Below are 27,197 nucleotides of genomic sequence, written 5' to 3'. Positions count from 1 at the left end.
TTGCATCTCTTTCACAGAATCTCACTCTAAACGCTCCCTTTTCACAACAGATTGTTTCAGACAAAGTAGGATTTGAAGGTGATTCAGGAGGGTTACAGTTGTCAGTAGATAGAAAAGCCCCCTCCTTACAGGTGGTATCCCCCCACAGTTCCAGTCTAGCAACGTTGTTTCCTGAAGTGCTGCAACATGTTAGATGCAGGCGTCATAGATCATGTTCCTGTAGATCAAATGAGAAAGGGCTTTTATTCCGTAATGTTTCTGGTTCCAAAGAAGGAGCACTTTTGGAGACCAGGTTTGGATATTTCTTCTGTCAATCATATTTTAGATTCCAAAATTTTATTTTCAAATCTTCTCATATCAGAGTCATATGGTAACATTAGACCTCAAAGATACTAAACCGTCACAGCAGAGAGCAACTTCAAGACATTTGTAAGATTTTTGTGTGTCTGGGCCACAGTATCAATTCTCCTATCCCTACATCTCAGACTTTGGGCTGTCCACTACACCAAGCATACTCTCAGCTGTCCCTGATTTTCAAGGACGTCCCTGATTTTGACTCTGATATTAATTCTGCCCTCTTAATCCCTCTTAAGACTGGCGACTTTTGGAGAGAAGGCGGTGAATTACAATTTGTTATAGACTTCTTACTTCAGAAAATGTATTTAATTCACATGCTCTTATTCTGTCAATGTCACACATTAATTGTACTGATATTTTAAGTGTCCCTGATTATTTCAGGATTTGTCTCTGATTTGTTGAGAGCTAGGAGTCAACAAAAGTGTTTACAAAGTGTCTAGCCCCAATGGTGGCTCACTGCAGAATGCAGGGGTATCCACTGTTTTCTTATTTAGATGATTTGCTTATTTATGCAGAGTTTTTTTCTCACTTGTCAGGATCCCTTAACAATGGTATCGTTCCTTTTAGAACTTCTTGGATTCTAGATAAATGTGCAAAAATTCTCTCTCACTGTATCACATAGGATTGTGTTTTTAGGTTGCGTAATAGACACCATTACAAAAGGTTTTCCTTTCTCAATAGAAGGTAGATTTATATCTGAAAGTCTTCGTGAACTTTTCCTGACAGTCTCAAGCTACTACCAGAGAATTTCTCAGGATACTAGGCCTCTTGGCATCTATGATTTCCCAAACTACATGTGAGAAATGTTCAGAGGTACCTCAAATACATGTGGAACCCAACATTATCATCTCCTGGAGTTTCACATTCCAATCTCTGGTTTTATCCAGTCAGACCTTCACTGGTGGAGGGATCAGATGGCTCACAATCCAGGTCTTCTTTTCACTCACCCCAACATAATCTGTATTGCCAAATTCTTCAGGTTTTCTTGGGGAGCAGTATTAAACGGGGTAAAAGTGCAAGGACTGCGAAACAGTTCAGACAGATCAAAGGAAATGAGTGTCAAAGTTGTTGGCTGTGATTCATGCCATAAAGTCTCTACATAGTCTTTGGGACCCAGGTTCCCTTCAGATAATTATAACATAGTGATGTGGTACCTAAAAGGGGGGCACCACGTCATATCCTGTGTGCCCGCTGGCATTAATAATGACAAGCTGAACAAGTTCTGGGTAGGCCCTCATGAGTGGATACTTAGTGAAGAGGTTTTCCAGGAGTTGATTAGATGTAGGGAACACCTCAAGTAGATCTGTTAACCTCCTTTCAAAACAGACAAGTAAACAGATTATGTTCCATGACTCCCTGGTCAGGGATATTCTTATATGCTTTCCCACCCATTCTGAATCTGCAGAATTACCCTGGAAATCATTGGAGAGACTTTCCGGAAATCGTTGTTAGTCCCTTCTGTCTCATGGAGAAATTGGGTCTCCCTTCAAATGGAATTGGCCAGGGGCAGTTACCACAAGCTTCCTTACAAACTGGTTCTATTCACAAAAGGCAAGTGGAGTTTGATAATCCAGACAGTAAACAGCTTCAACTGACTACCTGGATGATTAATTTTCGGTACCTTTTAGGCACCCTTTTCATGAGGACTTGCAACAGGTGCTGATGGAGACGAAAAAGCCTGCTACTAAAAAAATCGTATATTCGTAAATGCATAAGACTTATCAGGGATTGTTGTACCACTGGATGTTTAATATTTCACTTATGGACCATTCTGTCAGAGTTCACAAATAAAAATAATTTACTTGATGGCCTTGGCCTTGGGTGAAGCATGCAAACATGTAAAGGAGTGAACCCAGTTATGTAATATAACAGGTCTACTTCAGAAGACTGAAAAAACAAAAGATAGAATCCCAAAAGACTAAAGTTCAAAATACTGAATGGTGGAATTTGCTCTTCTTCTACTGTTGTGTGATCTTGGAGTTGGTGTAGATAGTTAGCAGGGGTGTGGTGGGCACGGGAGTTGCCCCCTGCATTGCAAAAGTGTTTAGTATTTTGAGTTTTCAGTCTTTTGGTTTGTCAGTCTTCTGAAGTAGACCAGATATAATGTCCTCCAAAACTGCACAACCTCAGGTAAAGTTAGTTGATCTGACAATAAAACAAGCTTAAGTGAATGTAGAGTTAACATGGCATACTCATGAATACTCATGAAACCAGTGCAGGAGAGGATAGGAAGTCCTGTTTTAAAAGCAAAATTGAAAGCCAGTTTCTTAAATAATGGGAATGTATGTGTTGTTGTAGAACCACTTGACTTGCAATGTTTATGGACCTGCAAGCACTATATATGACATTTTAATCTTAGTCTGTTTAGTATTACTCTTGAAATTCTTTCTTTAATTTTTACCATGCTTGCTCTGTTCTTTCTTCTCTCTCCCCAATTTGGGCTTAACTTTTTGTCCTTAGCTTTTTGTGATTTCATCTTCTTCCTTGTGTGGTAGGAACTGATAATAGGGCTACATCTAAAGCAATCCCAATCCCTCCGCACCACAAGCTCCAGAGACCTCAACCTCATTACCACAATCAACAGAACATGCTGGAGGGACAGGTTCATAACCCAGAGACTGCCCATGCTATGGAATAGACTTCCCATACATGTCAAACAGGGCACCTCACTGGCCGTCTTCAAGAGATATCTTGATGAGTGGATGGGAAATAGAAAATACACCCTGGGAATCACTCCAATGGCTCTACTCAACTGAGGCACTGGAAACTAAGGTTGGGTGGCACGATGCCAGGGTAATCCTATGGGCTAGGCTTGTAAAGGCTCCAAGGCCATTAGCCTAGTACACACCTATGAACCTATTTGTTAAAGCTGATGCCCTGCTTTAGTTATAAGCAGAGGTGTAATGTGGTCATTCTGCGGGTCTGCATATGATTGTTATATATTTATGATATAGTTCATTGTCCTCTTATCAGTTCTGTAAGTTGCCACTGTGATTTTTGGCACCTGTAACAACTTTACATCATTACAGGTTGTAATATGCTTATATTGTCATGTAACCTTATCACCACACTTGTTTGTCCTGCATTGCAAAGCATCCCTTTCCTGCTATTAGTCAAAAGTTGTTTGTGCATACTTACACTTCCAGCAGTTATTGGGCATGACCTAGCTGGACAGCCTGGCCATCAGAGTATAAAAAGTAAGTGTTGTTGGTCAGGAAGTATTCGAGTAGCATGCAGGTGCGTAAAGAAGTAAGAGCTGAACATGATGATAGGGGGGCTAATATGACAAAACATTTATCTTACAGTCCCTGGTGGATTATTTCTAGGTTATAGAAAAACAAATTCTTAAGACGGCAAAATTAACTGAAGTTAGACTGGGATGTCAGGGTTCCTTTAAGGAATATGTTATCCTAAGGGGTGGTTGTAGAGAACTGGTGGTGTAGCATTTTATTTGATTATGTGAAAGTTAGACCAGATGCAGGGCCTCTACAGTCTAGCCATCAGTAAAGTAATTAGTGCAGAATTGGTGTTTAGATACAGCCATCAGCTGAATATTTCATATAAATACGGTATCTACTGTTGGTCAGATATTGCTTCAGCTGTATACATGCAGTACTTGGAAAATTAATCAGACAGCTAATAATAAGTAGCTACAAAGGACAACAGTAATACTGACAAACATATACATATGTCACTGAATGTTATATTTAGCAAGCTTCTTTTAGATTGCCTATAAGTTGCTATTAAATTTTGTAATTGTAATATCAGAAAGGGGTGATTAGAAGCATCTGCCAGAACATACCTCAGATTATTGTGGTTGTTATCAGCATCATCTCCTGGAATTACTGTGGAATATCCTGTTGATTTTGCACTGCATCATTAAGTAGAAGCAAGGAATGAGTCTAACAGGAAACGCAAAACAGCTTAACCAGCTTTATTTCATGGAAGGAGGTATGCTGTAAGGATTCAGACTCTAGTATTTATCCATTTGTTGGTGATTCTGTCCTTCCATTTCGCGGGTTTAACTTCTGCTGACAAAAAAGGAACAGACACATTTATGTGATATTCAGTGGTGCAGTCTGCAAAGGTAGACTATTATATCATGGATTTTGTAGTTGGAGGAGTCCAAGAGGGAGCATTTCTTCATTTAACAGTACGTGCCCAGCAGTTATAAGAGGCCAAGACTGGTTAATTTGTCAGTTAGGAATGGTTGGTGAATTAATCCCGTGGTGCAGAAGAACAAAGAAAAAAGAGGAAGTAGTTCACTAGATAAATGGAAGTGTAAAAACGTTTTAAAATCTTTGATTAGTGTTTGTTACATGCCAGGATATGTTCTCATGACATGAAAAAAGTATACTTTGGAGAATAAATGAATGACTTACAACTGGCTCACTGACAGAACCCACACCGTGACAGTAGCAGACTCCATATCTGACTTCAGACCAGTGACAAGTGGAGTACCACAGGGTTCAGTCCTGGGTCCTCTCCAGTTTTGTATCTACTTCTCTGAAGTACAGGCTAACAAAGTCTTTGGCTAATGAAGATAACTGCAAACTAGGAGCCATAATTGAAACTCCTAACAATGTGGACATCCTACAAAAGGGCCTCACTGAGACAGATGCCTGGTGTCAAAGCCATGGCCTCAAGCTCAATGCCAAAAAATGCATTGTCATCCGTTTTGGTAAAAACTCTGTACCCATGAACTACCACAAAAGTCTTTGGCTAATGAAGATAACTGCAAACTAGGAGCCATAATTGAAACTCCTAACAATGTGGACATCCTACAAAAGGGCCTCACTGAGACAGATGCCTGGTGTCAAAGCCATGGCCTCAAGCTCAATGCCAAAAAATGCATTGTCATCCGTTTTGGTAAAAACTCTGTACCCATGAACTACCACATAGGCGGTAACACCAAAAGTGTGATGAGACCTTAGGACACAGGTGGACAGTAGTCTCTCCTTTGATAATCACATCACCACAGTAGTCATGTGGCATACCTCGTCACAAAAGGTTTCTCATCCAGGAAAAAAGAGGTAATTGTTTCCCTCTACTCATTGCTCATTAGACCCATTATAGTGTACAGTGCCTCTCTTGGTATGTACCTCACAAGACATCTACAACAACTGGAAAGGCCGCAGAAATACTGCACAAAGAGGATTACCAGCCTCAAACAGATGCCTTACGCAAACTGTCTCAAAAAACTCCAACTTTACTCAGAGGCAATCTCTGCCTGACATACAAAGCTATGTCAAACCCAGAGCTGTTGGACATGCTCCACTTAAAGAAATCCCAATCCCTCCGAGCTGCATGCTCTAGGGACCTAAACCTTGTTGCCACAATAAACAGAACATGCTGAAGGGATAGATTCCTGTCCAGAGACTTCCCATACTCTGGAACAAACTACCTATCCATATCAAGCAAAGCTCCCCATTAGCACTCTTCAAGAAGAATCTTGATGATTGGATGGAAAACAGGAAATTCACCCCAGCGATCACTTCTGTGGCTCTGCTCGACAGGGGTACGGGAAAATAATTTTCATGGGTGGCAAAAGCCAGGGTACCTTTTTGACTAGGCTTATATAGGCCCTAGGGCCAATAGTCTGGTACCTACCTATGAACTTGATGGTCTGTACTGTACTGTTTTATTATAATCTTTCCTGGCAGGCTTCCTTATATGCAGTCATAGAATCACTAAAGTGGTTTCTGTATAAATTCCATGATGCTTGTGCTAAAATATTGACATCTTTTTCAGTTCTGTAGTTTAAATGTAGCAGTTTTCTGTCCACTTTTTTATATTTAGTTGTGTAATTTAGCTAACAGTTTCATACTTGACTGTTTTCACCTTTTCAGGTTGCCTGTTGATGATACATCTGGTAGGCAGCTGGTAGCAGAGGCAACACATTCTGGAAAGAAGAAAGAAGCACTGATAGAGTGCGCACTGGAAGCTTGCAGGATTCTGGATGCCAAGGGCTTGCTGCGCCAGGAAGCTGGTAGGTGCTAAACTTCTTGTCTGGGTTGTGTACAAGTCATATAAGTTTGTCTGCTAGAGTTAAATGAAGGCATTTATGGGTACATAAGAAAAAAACTAGTTACTATCAAATGCCAGCAAATGAAAGATACATCAATGATAGGAAGAATTTCTGTGTTTTGTAAGTTTAACTTCAGTCTTGTCATATTCTCTTAATAGAATTAATTTTTAGGATCATTTTGATGTAATTTATAATTTCAGTGGTTTATCCTTTTGTTTATTCATTTGCTTGTTAGATCCATTTGCTTTGTTTTCAGACCATCTAACACTGTTTTGTGTCACAGCCCATATGCGCAAAGTGGTAGTTTGTCGTAAATAAAGAAAATAAAACATGTAAATTATAAGGTTAGTGCACATCACTTCATGCTAACACAGATATCGAGGATTATGATCGGGGTAAGTATTTGTGACTGCTTTCAAAGCTGTAAAGCACGTATCCACTTAGCGAGCACTGTGATAAAGGCAGTATAACTCATTCTCTTATGTTTACATTCTCCTTGCCATCCCTCTAAACTGTTCAGATTTTCAGATAGTTCATATTTTTGCCTCATTTGTTTGATCTCTTCCTTATAAAGTCTGTGGTTTTCAGACTAGTCACAGAGGATTGAAGTCACTAAACACTGGCATATACTTCAGTTCGGAGATTGTATCCTTCAGAAAAAATGCAGGTGAGCACACAACCTGTTATTCTAGCTGCTTTCTAAGTTTGTAAATGGAAGGGACAGCTTATCAATACAGATAGCAGGCAGAACCAAATTTTTTCTGCTGCCACTGTCATTTGTTGGTACGCACTGGCAGATTTTACACTGTAAAGCTAGACCTGACATTTAACAACATAAGCAGGGGGTGCTTAACATTTGTTAAGGTCAGAGCTCACACTACTGTAGCACTTAACTCATTTGTCTTTTTCCTAATATTGGAGCCTATTCGGCATGCTGCATGAACTACAAAGATGTTATAAGCAGTTATATCCCCTGACAGCGTTCTTATAACTGACTTAACCACATCAGCAAGATTGTTCTTGACAGATGAGCAAGAATAGAGTGGGCTCTTTTACTTTATAGTGTTAATTTTGGATGTAGCTGTTGCATTACCTCCCAGAAGTGATGAGTGCTGTTTCAAAATGTTATTCTGCATATCATTTTTGGATGGAAAGAGCCACAAAGTGAAGCTCGTACTAGAAGGCCAAGGTGTAGGGAATCTAATAGTGCTTTAAGAAGTTTGTCATCTACTTCAGTTGTGCCAGTAGTATGTATTTTCTGTAGTAAAATAAATCATTAATTATGTTTTTGTTCCAAGCACATTGGTTAATTATTTTGGGTCTGTTTTGATGAAAAACAAGGTGATACTTGAGTGTGATATAGAAGGATAGTTGACTGCATGGATGAGGCATTGCCCGTCAGTTAATCAACTAGGAAGAATGTTACAAGAGTTTGAATAAAATATGTGGAGATATTATTGGTTGTGATTATGTATGAGGTATAACAGCTTTCCAGTATGTTAATAAGGGATGCTAGACAGCTAGTGTGTTCTGAAAAGTGTTTGAGAATTTGTGCAAAAGTACTACAGTGAAATTTTGCCTTCGAAGGTGTTGGGAGATAAAGCTGCTAATACTAATGGACAGGTGGTGTAGTGTATATTGAACAGCTGGTTATTTTAGAGGACAAAATTCAAAGATATGTCTGAGACTGAGTGGTGTCTTAGAAGGCAAAAAAAGAATAGATTTTTTTAGAATTTACCTGTTTGGACTCTGTTTGCTGAAAAAAATGCTCCTGGAGAATTGTGAATGCTTATTGATCATTAACTACTACTGAAAGGAATATTGAGAAACCTAGAATGATTTGAATACAGTTTGTCATATGGCAGAGAAAGTACAGGTTTTACAGCAAATTTGTTATCCAGGGAAAAAGCGTACAGTTGAGGGTCAAGCCAGTCTATATGAAGTATGACTTTTCAAAATTATTTTGCTGATAAGGTTGCAGTTCACAGAGATGATTACAGTAGGTTGTAGACATAACGTCTCATGTTAACTGTAAGTGCTGAAGGTCTTTTTTTTTTTCCACTAGGCATGTAGACGTCTATGCATTTTTAGTCAGCTGTGGATCAGATGCAAGATTTACCATATATGTTGGACTATGTCAGGAGCTTGACATGAAAGTACATGTGAATCCTGTTGTGTGATCGAGTTCAGTGGCTGGAGAGGATGAATTTTGATGTGCATAATGAAGAGGACTTGTCTAGTTGTTTCAGTTTTCGTTTGGAAATAAGTGATGTGATGACAGTTTATTTTCCTAATAGTTCTTTTCTGCATTACTTAGTATTTATCAAAGTAAGAGTATTTGGATTTGGACTATTGTACAGTAGTCGAACACAAGACACCAGAGCGGATGCGAGTTTGAGGTCCAAGGGCCCAGTGTATTATTTCCAATTTGGAAGTAGCTTAATGGTTAAGGTTTTTACCTAACAGGTGCAAGATACAGGGTTTAATTCTCACTTTTGGCCACTGTCTGATTATTGACTAGGTATGTAATAGTCTGCAGACTAATTGACAATATTCAGCTATGAACTATGACCATTTTTGGCACTTTATGCAAGAAGTTGGCTATTGAGATGGTCATTTTTTTCCTTTAGTTCATGGTTTACATTTCATGTAATGGATTTTTGAAATGAAGTTTAAGTAGTAAGGTAATTCAAAATGTGAACTATAGATATATATTATGAGATGTGGTAGTGAGCAGTATGGATACTGTGATTGACGTTTTATAGGTTCATAGGTAGGTACTAGGCTATCTGCCCGAAGGCATTTATGAGCCTAGCCAGAATGTGTTGGCTTTCGCCACCCTCTTAGATTAGTTCCCTGTGCCTCTGTCTAGCAGAGCCACTGAAGTGACTTTCTGTTTCCCATCCACTCGTCAAGGTTTCTCTTGAAGAGTGTTAGCAAGGAGCTCTGCCTAATGTAGAGTGGAATCTTGTTCCAAAGCATGGGAAGTCTCTGGGACAGGAATCTATCCCTCCAGCACGTCCTATTTATTGTTGTGGTGAGGTTTAGATCCCTAGACCGTGTGGCTCGAGGGGATAAGGTTTTCTTTAGATGGGGCATGTCCATCAATTCTGGGTTGGACATGGCATTGTATGTCAGGCAGAGATCACCTCTGAGCAAGCAGTATGCAATAGAGTACAGCACGAGTTTCTTCAGTTGAGCTGCATAGGGCATCTGTTTGAGGCCAGTGATCCTCTTGGTGAGATACTTTTGTGGTCTTTCCAGCTGTTGCAGGTGTCTTGTAAGGTACATCCCAAATGGGCGTTGTACTTTGATAGGTCTGATGAGTGATGAGTAGAGGGGCACAATGACCTCTTTTAATCTGGATGGAAATCCTTTTGTGATTAGGTGGGCCACATAGAAGGACTTTCTAACCACTTTGGCAATGTGGTTATCAAAGGAGAGATTGCTATCTACTTGGATCCCCAGATCCCTTATTACGTTTTCCGTATTTAGGGGACTACCACCTATGTGGTAGTTTGTAGGTACTTTGTTTTTTCCAAAGGGGATGACTACGCACTTTTTGGCATTTAGCTTGAGGCCATGATTTTGACACCAGGTATCTGTCTCAGTGAGACCCTTTTGGAGGATGTCTGTGTCAGCCGGAGAGATGATTATAGCCCTTAGTTTGCAGTTGTCTGCGAACTTGGTCAGCCATAGTCCTCCTATGTTTGCCTGTACCTCTGAGAAGTATATGCCGACCAGGAGAGGTCCTAGGACTGAGCCCTAGGGAACACCACTTGTAACCGGTTTAGAGTCAGACCTAGCTCCTGCAACTCTCACCATGTGGGTTCTGTCCATGAGCCAATTGGCAACCCACCTGATGACATAGGGGTTTATGTTCAGGTTGGTGAGCTTGTCTATAATACCAGAATGGGGAATGGTGTTGAAGGTCTTTCCGAGGTCTAGTTAGGCTGTGTGTACCACCTTTCCCTCGTCTATAGCCTTGGTAACTGTCTCAAAGAAGTCCACCAGGTTTAGGAGGCATGATCTGCCTTAACAAAGCCGAACTGGGTAGGGTCCAGTGTTTGGAGGTTCCCAGTGTCTCTGTTAATGAGTTCCATGCTGATGTGCTCCATGGCCTTGCAGATCAAGCTAGTCAGGTTTATAGGGCAATAGTTCCTGGGGTCTCTTGTGGCTCCACCTTTGTGGAGCGGAATAACCGTTGCTGTGTGCCACTCTATGGGTACATACATAGCTTCTGGAGAGGCTGAGTTTGAACAGTGTTTTTAGGTGAGGGGTTAGTTTGTCTTTGAGCTCGTGTAGGACGCAGCCTGAGACACCGTCCGGTCCCATTGATGCTGTGTTTTTGGATATGGAGAAGGCTGTTTTAACTTGAGTGTCTGTGATTTCAGGGGCTCTACATTCTTCTGGTATAGTTATGGGCCCTTTTGGGGGTGAGAGGGAGGTGAAGTTTGCACTGATCCTGTCTGTCAGAATGCTGGCAGTATCGGTTGGTTCAGTGTATTTTGTGCCATTCTGCATTAACTCTGAGCTGATCTGAGCATTGCCACTTAGATTCATAGCTAAAGAATGCCTTGTGGTTATCTTTGGAGTCCTTGGCAATTTTTCTTTCAAAGCTAGCCTTGGACGATTTTATGAGAGATCGTAGTTTCTTGCTGATACTGATCAGGGATGTCTTCCCTTCTTGGGATTTTACTCTCTTCTGTACTAGTTTCCTCCTTCTGTTGTATAGCTTGTTTATGGCAGGGGCCCACCAGACTGGTTTGCTTTTCTTGGAGGAGAGAGTCTTTGTTTTGCTTGGGATAGCACGATCCATACATTCTTATAGGTGCCCGTAGAATGCATTAATAAAGGATTTTGCAGCTTGGACAGCGTTATCCTTTAGCATGGGGGCTTTGAAACTTTCCACCTTGGTCTTAAGTAACGTGAAGTTTGCTTTTGAAAAGCTTTTCACGGTGGTTTCCTTGTCCGGGGGTGGGGGCGGAATGTGGATATCCAAATTGATTTGTTTATGGTCAGATCTAACCAGCGAGGGGTTGACCTTCAGTGTGGAACACCGGTTGCCCATGTTGTTGATGACTAGGTCCAATATGTTGTCACCTCTGATGGGAGTGTTGACCAGTTGATCCAGGGTGTTTGAGTTTATAAATTCTAGGAAATGTTGGGTAAGGGAGTTATTACTTCAGTAGCTCTCCCAGTTAATGTTTGGGTAGTTGAAATCCCCCAATATTAGGGTATTTGGTAGGACCTTTATGTTTCCCAGTGTTTCCAGAAACGCAGAATGGGGGTGTTTCCCAGTGTTTCCAGAAACGCAGAATGGGGGTCTTGGGACATGGTGGGTGATCTGTAGCAGTATAGTCACTGTTGTATCAGTTTCTTTATTTGGACAAAGCAATAACACATCCAACTCCTGGTTATACCAGGCTTTCTCATTAATTAAACAAACTTTTATATTTTAACTTAATCAGATAGTGCAACTGTATGTTAGTTTGTTTAACATTGTTCAACCATGAATTAACAATCTATCTTAAAAAACAACTGTTCTGCAGAGGTTAATAAAATTGTATATTAAAAGTAATAACACCATTGTTAAAAACTCATTATTAAAGATGCATAAGTTAAAACATTATGATAATAAGAATGTGCATTTTGCTGGAGGGAACCTAAACATTTCCTAACTACTACAAAGTCTGCTCACTTAAAAAACAGAGATTGTCTAAAAACAAATGTAAAATACAAAAAAGAAGACCAACCTAAACTGCAAAGCTAGTCAAGAGAATGTAAATGTGGTTAAAAAATGTAATAGAACATGAACATGTAGTTAATGAAATCTCTTCTGTGATCTGTAGCAAGCTACAGTTTGAATTGCAGATGTTCATCATGTTACCCTGCTGCAGTCATCACACTTGGGTTATCCTGCCGTTAGGCGGTACCGCAGTCGGCCAGAATTCCAAAGTCTTGGTCCGGCGTTGGTTTCTGTCGCTTCTTCCCTGACGTCAGAGCGCCAGGGGGTATAAATAATGCATCCAACGCCATTTTCTTCTGTCTTTCTTGCCGCGCGGTGCCCGAAGCAGAAGCAGTTCGCAAGTGCCGGTCGGTCGACTCCTGAGATTTTCGAAGTCGAATTTCAGATCCGAAGTCTTCACTAAAGCTAAGTACCCCATTGGGGAAACTTTTCTTGCCTCAGACCGATGTCAGAAAAAGTTAACAATTGTATTTCTTGTGGGAAGCAAATACCTCATAAGGATTTCCATTCTTTCTGTATACCTTGCCTAGGCCCAGACCACGACGTCTCTGGTTGTTGTTTTTGTGCTAGGTTTAATAAGAGTACTATAAAAAGACGCTTTGATTTCGCACGACACTACTTCGGTAGAAAATTTAACTATATGATGCCGTCGGAGCAACCGACTACCGGCGTGCACAAAAAACGCAAGGATAAGGACAGGAAGCCTAGACCCAAGCCGGACTCCGAGGCCTCGGCTGTACTAGTCTCTGGTTCACCGGTCTTCAATGAGGCTCCGACGCAGCCCCTGGCTACCGCAGATTTGGAACCAGAGACCACTTCGGAGCCTTTGACGGAGAGTGCTAGGCCGACGCAGCCATTTTTCTTAGCCCCGACCGACGACACTATAGAAAGAGATGTTGGTGCTGCAGAAACACCTTTGGTTTCTGAAGGCGTTTTCAGACTGACGACGCTGTCCATAAAAACGTTTCCTAAGACTAAGACTCCTATCAAGCCAAAAAAGACTGCACTTCAGTCCCCAGTTCTAGGCCACATGCCTAAGAAACAGATGCTTAAAATGGCTGAAGATCTGATCTCTTTAATCAGGCCTAGACGAGGAAGATTATGCCTCCTCTGAACAAGTGTCTATTTCCTCAGGCTCCTCTCAGGACCAAGATTATTCTTTTTCCCCTTATGAAGATTCTGATGCTGAGGATTCCATTCCTTCGGCATCTCTCCCTGAAAACTACTCCTTTGGGGAAACTTTACACACTATGAGGGAACATTTTCACTGGGAGGGCCAGGACTACTCTGCCTCAAAGAAGAGGCTCAGAGAGTTTCTTTTACTCCCCCAGCACAGACCACTTGCCATCCCCCCAGTTTTAGACATTGTGGATGATGTTTTCTTAGAATCTAGCTTGAACCCAGATTCTCTGCCTCCTGCTCCAGCTAAACCAGACAGATACTATAGAGTGCCTGACTCCCACAAATTCCTTTATAAAAGCCCTGTTGCTGATCCAGAGACTATCTCCCTGGGTCCCAAAGGGGCTAAGACTTCTATGGCAAAAAATCCGGTACCCTCTGAAAGGGCCTCAAGAGCACTTGACAGGTGGGGGAAAAAGGTTTACACCTCAGCCACTCTGGCTATGAGAGCACTAAATTGCCAATTTCACATGCTAAAATATCAGCAATTTCTAATGTCTCAATTAAAACAAAAAATGAGCACACTCCCTCAACAGTCAGAATTGAAAGAAATGCAGGATCTGTTGCATGCAACTGAACAGGTGGGCAAACATACTTTACAATGTGGATTTGATTCCTTAGAGGCCTCATGTAGAGCAGCTGTCACTGGGTCTGTTATAAGTAGGCATGCTTGGTTAAAGGAACAAACTCTACCTGATCATGTTAAGGCAAAGCTTCTAGATGCTCCCTTACAGCAGGATCTTCTGTTTGGAGTTAAAGCAGAAGAAGTCTTAAAGAAAATGGAGGATGAGGCAAAATCTATGCAGACAGTCAAAGATTTTCTACAGGTACAACCCCCTCGCTTCAGCAGAAATTGGCCAACAAAAAATTGGTCCTTTCCAGCTACTGACAGACCACAGAGGGGTAAATACAGACGTCCAAGAGGCAGAGGACAATCACAAGTCCAATGCAAACCTCGACAATGGGGCACTGCAACCCAGAAGGGAGAAGACAGGCCCCAAACTGCTAGAAGACAAACTCAATGACTTATACCTTTTCCGGCCAAGCAATACTCTCTTGGCAGCTCCCTTGGGAGGAAAACTCGCACTCTTTACAGACAACTGGCACATTGTCACAAAGGACAAATGGGTCCTAGACATAATTTCAAGAGGTTACAGATTCCATTTCCACACCTTGCCAATGAAAAGAGGTATGCCGAACCTGCCACAAAATCAATGTGCAGAGGCACAAAAACAAATTACAGCTCTCATGGACATGATAGCCATTCAGCAGGTGCCTACACGGGAGCAAGGCCAAGGATTTTACTCAAGACTCTTTCTTGTCCCCAGAAAGGAGAATGCCTGGAGACCAATTCTGGACCTTTCAATTCTAAACGCCTTCTTACAAGTACCAAAATTCAAGATGCTAACACTACAGCAGCTTCTTCCCATGCTGGGCAAGAAAGCTTGGCTAGTAACGTTGGACCTCAAGGAGGCATACCTGCATGTCCCTATCAGACAAAGTTGCAGAAGATACCTCCGTTTCATTGCAGGTTCAACCCATTACCAATTCTCTGCACTGCCCTTTGGCTTATCCACTGCGCCCATGGTCTTCACAAAATGCCTGGCACCAGTAATCGCATACTGCAGACTAAGAGGAATTCATATATACCCATACCTGGACGACTGCCTCATCCAAGGAGAAAGCAAGGACATCCTCTTACAACATCTGGCTTTCGTAAAACATCTTCTAAGTTGCCTAGGGTACACAGTAAACGAAAAGAAATCAAATCTAGTACCCTCACAAAATATGACATTCCTGGGTGCCAGCTTGAATACAACGGCCCAGAAGGCTTACAACTACAACTGACTCAATATTTCAAAACAATGGCAACAAAGACCCATCTCCCTGCAAGAAAAATTCTGCAGGCCTTGGGCTTCATGGCATCTTGCATTTTACTAATACCATTTGCAAAGCTGCATATGAGGAAATTACAGTGGTACCTAAAATGTGTATGGTCTCAACACAGCCACAGCTTGGACACAATGATATCTCTCATTCCCTGCCTACAACAGGAGTTTCTATGGTGGTCACAGGCATGTCACCTCAACAAGGGTCAGCCTTTCACCTTGCCCCCAGCCAGGCAAACTATGACAACAGATGCATTGGACTACGCCTGGGGGGCACACATGGCAGGACAGTGCGTTCAAGGCATATGGATGGCAGATCAAAGGAATCTGCACATCAATCAAAAAGATGCTAGCTGTACAGAATGCTCTGACAGCCTTCAAAAACCTATTACATCCAGGACAACTTACAATAAGGACAGACAACACCACAGTAATGTGGTACATAAACAAGCAAGGGGGTACACATTCCTACCCTCTATGCAGGCAAGCAATGACCTTGTGGAACACAGCACTGGCTTACCAAGTTCAGTTACAAGCCCAATTCCTGCCAGGAAAAAAGAACACATTGGCAGACGACCTCAGCAGAAACATCATGGATCCCCACGAGTGGAAACTGGATCCGCAAGTATTTACAATGATAACTCAAAAATGGGGCCTACCAGACATAGACCTGTTTGCCAGCCCCCAAAACTATCAGCTGACAAAATTTTGTACAAGGACACTTCACCATCAAGCTTGGAAAGTGGACGCACTCTCATTCAGTTGGAGAAACCTGACAGCATATGCCTTCCCTCCATTGCCTCTCCTTACAAAGGTGCTTCTGAAAGTCAGAAAGGAGAGACCACGACTGATACTCATAGCCCCAGACTGGCCACGTCAGCACTGGTACCCTCTGTTAAGTAATATGGCCCAGGGCCAACCTTGGATTTTACCACAAACTGCCCATCTGCTCACACAGCAAAACAATCAGATTCTACACAGCCAACTCAAAACCTTAAATCTGGCTGCATGGCAAATCACCTAACCATCCAGCCAGCTTCTCTTTCTCAAGCAGTTATGGATGTTATTCTGGAAGCTAGGAGGCCCAGCACCAGAAAGGCCTACTCGGACAAATGGAAAAGGTTTTGCGCCTGGAACCAAACTAAAGGCCAAAATACACTTCAACCTCACATGCCTCAGATTCTACAGTATTTAACGGAGATGTTGCACAAAGGACTCTCTTTTTCTTCTATTAAAATCCACGCATCAGCTGTTTCAGCTCATTACAACACGGATCCACCCTTATTTTCACATCCACTTCTAAGGCAGTTCCTCAGAGGGGCAAAAAACATTAGGCCACCCAGGAGAGCAGCTACACCAACATGGGACCTCAATTTTGCTCTGGAAAAACTTACGCTACCTCCCTTTAAACCGGCTTTCTCTGCAGATCTGCAGTTTATATCATGGAAGACTGCTCTACTGCTAGCAATAACTTCAGCCAGAAGAGTCTCAGAGCTACAGGCACTAATGGCAGTGGAACCTTTCCTCATTTTCCATCAAGACAGAGTCTCTCTACGAACTTAATCCTTCCTTCATGCCTAAGGTGGTTTCAAGTGTGGCTTTAAATCAAACCATTCACTTACCCACCTTCTTTCCAAATCCACAGAGCAAAGGAGAAAGACTTTGCATTCTTTGGACATTCACAGACAACTTCGTTACTACTTAGATAAAACTAAAGTTTTCAGAAAATCTGACCATCTCTTTGTATCCTATGCTACAGCTTCACAAGGGAAGGCTATATCAAAACAAACCATTTCCAAATGGATAGGACATTGCATTTGTTTTTGCTACACCCATCATGGGAAACCAGTTCCTGCTACCATTAGACCCCATTCTACCAGGGCAACGGCTACATCTACAGCCTTCCTCAGGGGGGTTCCAACCAAAGAGATTTTGGAAGCTGCAACTTGGAGTTCAGTACACACCTTTACCAAACACCATCACTTACCACTTTACTCTAAGACTAGGGCTGCTTCGCCACTGCAGTTCTGCAGGGTCTTCTAGCCTCCTCTAACCCTCTTTGACTCCACCACCCATCCTTAGCTTTGGGATTCTACCCAAGTGTGATGACTGCAGCAGGGTAACACGATAAACATAGTACAGTTTTGTACCTACCATAAATGTAGATGTTCGAGTGTTCACCCTGCTGCAGTCCAGGTTATCCTCCCTCCTTCCCCTATGATCTAATTGTCTAAATATCTACATTACCTCCTGATGTATTTGCTTATAGCTGGAGGGATTTTGTGTTACTGCTAAAATTTTCTTTATTTGGTACTAATTACTGACCACCCTTTTGGGGGCACCTGACATCTGGGGCAAGAAAAACTGAAGAAAATGGCGTTGGATGCATTATTTATACCCCTGGTGCTCTGATGTCAGGGTAGAAGCGACAGCAACCGACGCCGGACCAAGACTTTGGAATTCTGGCCAACCGCGGGACCGCCTGATGGGAGGATAACCCAAGTGTGATGATTGCAGCAGGGTGAACACTTGAACATCTACATTTATGGTAGGTACAAAACTGTACTTTTTGCCCATTCTTAGTTGCACGTGGATGATCTCTGAAGCATCGTGCTATGCCACTAACCTGGAGGTGTGAGTGTCCTTGATGAGTATGGATACTCCCCCACCTTTTGTACTTCGGTCCAGGTTTTGTGGCCGAAATGTATGGTATGAGTTGTAGCTTGGTAGTGCTGGGATGCTCTCTGGAACCTTAAACCAGGTTTCTGTTACTGCACATATATCGATTTTTCTCCATACTGAGGAGTGCCTCAAGTGCATGCATTTTGAGGTTTAGACTTCTGGCATTGAGTAGCATTACCCTCAGATTTTTGTTACTTGTGCTATTTATGGCGGTGGGTTTGTCTTTTGAGCTTTGCCTAAAAAAGGCACTATAGGGGTGGCAAGAGCCTTGGCCAGTATTTGAAAGCCATTTGAATGCCTAAGGGTGACAGGTGCAAGCCTTCTCTAGCGAAGCAGCATGGCTTGTCGAGCATATCATCCCAAGCGGACAGACACTGGATCCCCTTTGAATGACACCAGAAACTTAGCCAATTGTTAATTTTTTCTTTATACCGTGGTATCATTCTTGGTTGAGGGCAGGATGATACTTAGGGTCAGGATCATACCGGCCTGGGCTACGTGATCAGAGAGCTGTTCCATGTCTCTCTTCATGTAGTCCAGGGAGGTACAGCTCAGGTCATTCACACCAACATGGACAATGACAGAGTCATATTTGTACTTGTTCTAGAGTGACCTGAGTGCTTGTGTTATGTGGCGGATCCTGGCACCCGACAAGCAGCTAACAGTAGCCTTCTTCTTGTTCAACCTAGTGAGTGGGACGTCAGTGTACCTGACTATAGAGTCACCTATTACTAGTATGTTGGGTATGTTATTTGCCTTAAGGGCTGTGATTGTGAGGCACACTGGATGTTCGTGTTACACTGCTGCAGTCATCACATTTGGGTTATCCTGCCATCAGGCGGTCCTGCAGTCAGCCAGAGTTCTAAAGTCTTGGTCCGGCGTCAGTTGCTGTCGCCTCCTCCCTGACATCAGTGCGATGGGTATAAAAGATGCAGCCGATGCCATTTTCTTCAGTCTTTCTTGCCATGCGGTGCCCGAAGCAGAAGCAGTTCGCAAGTGTTGGTCGACCTACTCCTGAGATTTTCATTCCGAATCCAGAACCAAAGTCTTCTAAAAAAGCTAAGTACCACGTTGGGGAAAGTTTTTCTTGCCTCAGACCGATGTCAGTAAAAGTTAATAACTGTATTTCTTGTGGGAAGCAAATACGTCATAAGGATTTCCACTCCTATTGTATTCCATGCCTAGGCCCTGACCATGACGTCACTGGTTGTGGGTTTTGTGCTAGGTTTAACAAGCGCATTATTAAACGTCTGTTTGATTTTGCCCAACATTATTTTGGTAGAAAATTCAATTACACCATGCCATCGGAAATTCCGACGACCGCAGTGTATAAAAAGCCCAAGGACAAGGACAGGCATCCGAGGCTCAAAATGGATGACGAGGCCTCTTCTAGGCCGGTCGCCGGTTCTCTGGTTTTCAGCGAGGCGCCTATGCAGCCCCTGACGACCGCTTCCACAGAACCACACACTGCATCCGACTCCCACGTGGAGCTGGCTGGGCCTTCGGATGCACTAGGCCTTCAGCCTACCGATCCTAAACCTACTGAGGGATTCGAAGTAGCTGAGCAATCCACAGTTACAGAGGGTGTTTTCAGACTTACCCAGTTAACCATTAAACCCTCTGTTAAGTCTAAGCCCCCCCTAAAAGCAAAGAAATGGACAGAACTCTCTCCAGGACAGGCTTCTATGCCTAAGAAACAAATGCTAAAAATGGCCGAGGACCTAATCACCCTGATCAGGGGGTCCCATCCCCCTCCTGATAAAAGGCCCAGACAGGATGCAGACTATGAATCTTCTGACCAGGTGTCCATTTTCTCTGACTATTCCTCGGACCTAGGATATTCTTTACCCTCTTATGAGGATTCTGATGCTGACGAATCAATTCCGTCAACATCTCCGCCTGAGGATTATTCCTTTGGGGGAGACCTTACATACCATGAGGTAGCATTTGCATTGGGAAGGTCAGGATTATTCAGAATCCAAGAAAAGGCTCAGAGACTTCCTTTTATTGCCTCAGCACAGACCCCTTGCTATCCCGCCAGTTCTTGACATTGTGGATGATGTGTACACTGAATCCAGTCTGAACCCTGACTCCTTACCCCCAGCCCCAGTTAAACCAGATAGATATTACAGAGTCCCTGACTCTCACAAGTTTCTGTGCAAAAGCCCTATTGCTGACCCTGAAACTATTTCTCAGGGACCCAAAGGGATTAAGGCTTCATCAGCAAAAAACCCAGTTCCCTCTGACAGAGATTCCAGAGCTTTAGACAGATGGGCAAAGAAGGTATATACGTCTGCAACTTTAGCAATGAGAGCCTTGAATTGCCAGTTTCACATGCTAAAATATCAGCAATTTTTGATGTCTCAGTTGAAACAAAAGATGCTTCCAGATTCAGACCCTCCTAACTTAAAAGAAATGCAGGATTTATTGCATGCTGCTGAACAAGTGGGAAAACATACTTTGCAATGTGGGTTTGACTCCTTAGAGGCCTCCTGTAGAGCAGCAGTTACAGGCTCTGTCATTAGAAGGCATGCTTGGTTAAAAGAACATACATTACCAGATCATGTTAAGGTAAAATTATTGGATGCACCTTTGCAGTGGGATGTGCTGTTTGGAGTTAAGGCAGAGGAGGCATTAAAGAAGATGGAGGATAAGGCAAAATCTATGCAAATGGTGAAAGATTTCTTACAGGTTCAGCCTTCTCGTTTTAGCAGAAATTGGCCAACAAAGAATTGGCCCTTTCCAGTCACAGACCAACCTTAAAGGGGCAGATACAGACGTCCAAGAGGTAGTGGTCAGACACAAGGCCCTTACAGGCCTCGACAGTGGGGCACACCAGGCCAGAAAGAAGGAGAAGACAGGCCTCAATCTTATAAAAAACAGACTCAATGACTTTCCACTACAGCTGCCAAACAGCTCTCTCTTGGCAACCCCTTTAGGAGGAAAACTGGCACTTTTCTATCACAACTGACATTGCATCACCAAAGACAAGTGGGTTCTCAACATTGTATCTCAAGGTTTACAGGTTCCATTTTCACATCCTGCCAAGGCTAAAAGGAATGCCAAATCTGCTACCAAATGGGCAGAGGCTCAAAGACAAATTACAGCACTCGTGGACATGAGAGTTATTCAAAAGGTACCACCACAGGAACAAGGACAAGGATTTTACAAAAGACTCTTTCTGATTCCCAGAAAGGACAAAGCCTGGTGACCCATTCTGGACCTTTCTACACTAAACACTTACCTGGATGTGCCAAAATTCAAGATGTTGACACTACAGCAGCTTCTTCCCATGCTGGGCAAGAAAGCTTGGCTCGTGACATTGGACCTCAAAGAGGCATACCTGCATGTCCCTATCAAACAAAACTGCAGAAGATACCTCCGGTTTCTAGCTGGTTCAATGCATTATCAATTCTCTGCACTGCCCTTTGGCTTATCTACTGCGCCCAGGGTCTTCACAAAGTGCCTGGCACCAGTAATTGCATTTTGCAGGCAAAAAGGAATTCAGATTTATCCATACCTGGATGACTGCCTGACTCAAGCAGAGAGCAAGGACATTCTACTAAAGCATCTGGCGTACGTAAAAAAGTTATTAAGTTGCCTGGGGTACACAGTAAACGAAAAGAAATCAAAACTAGTGCCCTCACAACAGATATTCATGGGTGCCAGCTTGAACACAACGGCCCAGATGGCTTATCTCACACCAGACAAGCAAGGACAACTGACTCAATATTTTCAATTAATGGCAACAAAGACCCAACTCCTTGCAATAAAAATTCTGCAGGCCTTGGGCTACATGGCATCTTGCATACTACTAATTCCATATGCCAGACTGCATATGAGGAAACTACAGTAGTACCTAAAGAGCATATGGTCTCAACACTGTCAAAGTTTGGAAACGGTTATACCATTAATTCCTTGCCTACAACAGGAGTTTCGATGGTGGGCACAAGCTTGTCACCTCAACAAGGGACAACCTTTCACTCAACCCACAGCCAGGCAAACGCTGACAACAGGTGCATCGGATTACGCCTGGGGAGCACACATGGCAGGAAAATGTATCCAGGGCGAGTGGCCCACAGAGCGAAGACATCTCCACATCAATCAAAAAGAGATGCTAGTTGTACAAAATGCTGTTATAGCTTTCAGGGACCTACTGCATCCAGGGCAATTACTACTAAAGACAGACAACACCACAGTTATGTGGTACATAAACAAGCAAGGGGGTACACACTCCTACCCCCTCTGCAGACAAGCCATGACCTTGTGGAACACAGCTCTAAACTACCAAGTTCATCTGCAAGCACAATTCCTGCCAGGAGAGAAAAACACACTGGCAGACGACCTAAGCAAAAACATTATTGACCCACACGAATGGGAACTGAACCCACAAATATTCAGAATGATAACACAAAAATGGTGGAACCCAGACATAGATCTGTTTGCTTCCCCAAATAACTGCCAATTACAGAAATTCTGCACAAGGAGCTACCATCCACAAGCATGGAAAGTGGATGCCCTCTCATTCAGCTGGAAAAAAACTACAAGTATACGCCTTCCCTCCTTTACCTCTCCTTCCAAAGGTACTCATAAAAGCCATGCAGGAAGAGCTAAAAATGATCCTGATTGCACCAGACTGGCCACGCCAGCACTGGTACACAATCTTAAAGAACTTAACACAAGAACCACCCTGGATTTTGCCTCATATCCCACAGCTGCTGACACAGCACAACAATCAGATACTTCACAGCCAGCTAAAGACCTTAAATCTAGCTGCATGGAAAATTCCTTAGCCAAGCAAGCAATGCCTCTCTCCAAAGCTGTTATGGATGTCATTCTGGAGGCCAGAAGGCCTAGCACCAGGAAAGCATACTCGGATAAATGGAAGAGATTCTGTGCCTGGAACCAAGCACACAGCCTTGCCTCTTGTCCCAAACATTCCTCAGATACTGCAATACTTAACTGAGATGCTGGACAAGGGCCTCTCGTTTTCATCCATCAAGATTCATGCCTCAGCTATCTCTGCTCATTACAACACGGATCCACCAATTTTTTCTAATCCTTTGCTCAAACAATATCTCAGAGGGGCTAAAAACATAAGAGCGCCCACACCAACTTGGGACCTCAACTTTGTTTTGGAAAAATTAATTTTACCTCCTTTTGAGCCAGCCAACACAGCAGAATTAAAATACATCTCTTGGAAAACTGCTCTGCTACTGGCAATAACATCAGCACGAAGAGTTTCAGAATTACAGGCACTAATGGCAGTGGAACCTTTCCTCATCTTCCACCAGGACAGGGTGTCTTTACAAACTAACCCTACGTTTATGCCAAAGGTGGTATCAAGTGTGGCTCTAAACCAAACTATTCACTTGCTAACCTCCTGTCCAATAACAAAGGGGAGAGACTACTACATTCTTTGGACATTCACAGACAGTTACGCTTCTACTTGGACAAAACCAACGCTTTCAGAAAAACTGAACAATTATTGGTAGCATATGCTGCAAGAGCACAGGGAAAAGCCATTTCAAAGCAGACTATTTCAAAATGGATAGGACACTGTATACGTTTCTGCTATATCCACCATGGGAAACCTGTACCTAGCAGCATCAGATCTCACTCCACCAGGGCAACAGCCACTTCGACTGCCTACCTCAGAGGAGTACCGACCAAGGATATTTTGGAAGCAGCCACATGGAGTTCTGTGCATACTTTCACCAAACCTTACCATTTGCCTTTATACTCCAAATCCAGAGCTGGCTTCGCCACTGCTGTACTGCAGGGACTTATAGCCACCCCTAATGCTTTATAGATCCAGCCTCCCTACCTCAGCTTTGGGACTCCACCCAAGTGTGATGACTGCAGCAGTGTAACACGATGAACATAGTACAGTTTTGTACCTACCATAAATGTAGATGTTAGAGCGTAAACACTGCTGCAGTCCAGGTTACCCTCCCTCTTTTCCCTCTTACTTTCTGGTACTTACCTAGGTCATCTGCCCTTTATTTCCTATGGGGAGTATTTGCTGGTAACTAAAAATGGTTGTTTGCTTTGCTTTTGTATTTTTTACTAGCAATTTGAATCGCCTACCTATTTTGGGGCACCTGACGTCTGGGGCAAGAAAAACTGAAGAAAATGGCATTGGCTGCATCTTTTATACCCCTGTCGCACTGATGTCAGGGAGGAGGCGACAGCAACCGACGCCGGACCAAGACTTTGGAACTCTGGCTGACTGCGGGACCGCCTGACGGCAGGATAACCCAAGTGTGATGACTGCAGCAGTGTTTACACTCGTACATCTACATTTATGGTAGGTACAAAACTGTACTTTTTGTGAAATATGTGTTTCATAGTTTGTTTTGGGGGGTGGAGGTTGCTTGGATGTCTGCTTTGGAGGTCTCTGTTGCTTTTGCAGCTTTTTATTTAGAGCCTCCGAGTATGTTTTTGTGTATCTGTGTGTGCTTTTTGCTGGTGCTGGTTTAATGGGTTTGTCTGAGACTGGTGGTGTGATGCCAGTATTTCCCTTCTCCTCCTGACTGTGTCTGATCCAGTCTTGGGTTGAGAGAGCTTAGCCTCCAGTTTGGCTGTATAATTGCATCTCTCGCATATATTAGTGTTTGGTGGTAGGAGGAGTGGGTTGTCTGTGCCATGTTTTGAGTGATTTATTGCTTCATCTTTGTATTTGGGCATTTTTTTGTAAGGTACCATTACATGATGTGACATTGAATACATGGTGATTTAAGAGATGGTCTAGTTATGTTCTTAAGTCTATTTTAGAAAGTGTGTGGATTTTATTTTCTGTCACTAATAATCTGGATATTGAATCATGGTTGGTACTAGGCTATCTGCCCGAAGGCATCTATAAGGCTAGCCAGAATGTGTTGGCTTTCGCCGCCCCTTAGATTAGTTCCCTGTGCCTGTGTCCAGCAGAGCCATGACGTGATCCCTGAGGTAAACTTTCCGTTTCCCATCCACTCGTCAAGGTTCGTTTGAAGAGTGTTAGTGAGGAGTGCTGCCTAATGTAGATTGGGATCTTGTTCTAAAGGATGGGAAGTCTCTGGGACAGAAATTTATCCCTCCAGCACGTCTTATTTATTATTAATTATAATTATTATTATCATTAGAGATTGTTTTATATTAAAATAAGTAAAATGGTGGTGTTAATGTTTTGCTGTGTTTGGTTTAACTTAATGTTTGTAAAGGGAAGAGAATGGGGTGCACAGGAGTTTTTTAGTAAAGTTTACATATATTAGAGTAACTTTTTTTATGGGATTCTTTACATTCTCTTAATAGTTTAGTGTGTTTATAACTTCTTTTTATTTTGGTTTTGTGCTCTGCACTTCTGTAGTAAGGATTTACATTTAAGTATGATAATTCATAAAAAAAAAAACAGTTGCTGGATTTACTACACATAAGATCTACTTCTCCAGTTGTTAGTTCAGTTATTTATGATCTTCTTGATGCTAAAGTCATGCCTTAGCTGGGGGAGTGCTAGTTTGTTATATGGGTAGTGGAATTCCCTTCCTTTTTTTGTTATGATTCTATATCTCTATATGGACTGTAGAACAGAGCATGTGCATCTAATTTTAAGAAGCATTTTCATATGGAAGCATGTGCATATAAATGATAAGCACGTGCAGGCAGCAGTGCCATTTTGAGAGAACAGCCAGTGTGTTAACATGAATGACTGTGGTAGTCAGTTTGTTTATAAATTTATTTAAGTTACAAAGCCTCATTCCTGATGCATTTGTGTGTAATAAAGCTACTTAAACTGAACCCACAACAGTTTGTCTGTTTTATCCTGACCAGACAACGATTCAGGTCGTAGCCTGATGTTCTTCAAGAATGCAACTGCAGTCCTGACATATGAGTTGTCCTGCCTCAGGCAGCCCCTCGGTCGGCCGGATTCCAAAGTCTGGGTCCGGCGTCAGCTGATGTCGCCTCTTCCCCGACGTCAGAGCGGCTGGGGTATAAAAGCATCAGCCGACGCCATCTTCTTCAGTCTTTCTTGCCGCGCAGTGCCCGAAACAGAAGCAGTTCGCAAGTGCCGGTCGGCCAGCTCCTGTGTTTTCAGTTACCGAAGTCATCAAAAAGCTAAGTACCCTGTTGGGGAACCTTTTCTTGCCTCAGCCGATGTCAGATAAAACTGCAAAAGTTAATAATTGTTTGTCTTGTGGTAAACAAATACCTCATAAGGACTTCCATTCTTACTGCCTTCCCTGCCTGGGCCCAGACCACGACGTCTCGGCCTGTGCTGCCTGTGCTTGCTTCAATAAGCGCACACTCAGGCGCCGGGCAGAATTTGCTGAAGACTTTTTTGGGGAAAATTTCTCCTATATCATGCCGTTGGAACAACCGACAACACATATTTCCAAAAAACGGAAGGACCGGGACCGACATTCTCGGCCCGCGACTTCCTCCGACCCCACGCCAAAGCCTACCGCGAGTGCATCGGTCTCTTCGGAGGCGGTAATTCAACCGCTCCAGACCGACGACACCGCTTTACCGCACACTTTGGTCCCGGAGGTTTCCCCGGTGCTGGTTGTTGATTTTCCTCCTGAAACCGAAGCCCAGGAATTACCTGACTCCATACCGGTGCATAAAGTTACTCCAGCACGTGGGGCAGCTAGGCCTCCAGTCTCTGTGTCCATCAAGGCCTACACACGTGCTAAGGCTGCCAGCCAGGCTAAGGCTCACCCTCCTAAATCCTTTTCCCAGGGTTCCACTTCTGATAAACAGATCATGACTTTAGCTGCAGATCTAATTTCTTTAATCAGAGGCTCTTAGGCACATCCAGACAGAGGTTCTCAGCCGCCTGCAGATAAAAGGCCTAGGGTTGAGCAGACAGATACCCTTTCCTCAGATGAAGCCTCTGGGGACTCAGACCATTCAGATTCCCAGGAAGAATCCTTCCAGGCCTATGAGGATTCTGATGCTGATGAATCCATTCCCTCTGCCTCTCCTCCAGAGGATATTTATTTCGGGGAAATTCTCCACTCCATGAGAGAGCATTTCCAGTGGCAGGGCCAGGATTTCTCTGACTCCAGGAAAAGGCTATGTTCTTTCCTTAAGTTACCCCAGCACAGGCCTTTAGCTATTCCACCAGTGTTAGATGTATTGGATGATGTGTACTCAGACTCCAGTGCTTCCCCTGATTCTCTCCCTCCTGCTCCTGTCAAGCCAGACAGATATTACAGGGTTCCTGAAACTCACAAACATCTCTTTAAGGCCCACTCTGTGGATCTAGAAACTATTTCTCAGGGGCCCAAAGGAGTGGCCACTTCCACGGCCAAAAACCCTTTGCCCGCAGACA

At 43.1% G+C, this 27,197-nt stretch overlaps 1 protein-coding gene across 1 annotated transcript in view; it reads left to right on the top strand.

Annotated features, from left to right (window-relative positions):
• LOC122816779 (solute carrier family 4 member 1 adaptor protein) overlaps positions 1-27,197 on the top strand; it is a 937,474-nt gene that overhangs the window by 355,628 nt on the left and 554,649 nt on the right. The window contains exon 5 of the mRNA XM_044089801.1: positions 6,207-6,346. Coding sequence (XP_043945736.1) covers positions 6,207-6,346 — 140 coding nt within the window. The remainder of the gene's footprint in view (positions 1-6,206; positions 6,347-27,197) is intronic.

The sequence above is a fragment of the Protopterus annectens genome, chromosome 1.part1 (assembly GCF_019279795.1).
Source record: "Protopterus annectens isolate FY-2018-M chromosome 1.part1, PAN1.0, whole genome shotgun sequence".
In the NCBI taxonomy this organism is placed as follows: domain Eukaryota; kingdom Metazoa; phylum Chordata; order Ceratodontiformes; family Protopteridae; genus Protopterus; species Protopterus annectens.
The sequence above is the reverse complement of the archived record's forward strand: the minus strand, read 5'-3'. Positions and strand labels throughout refer to the sequence as shown.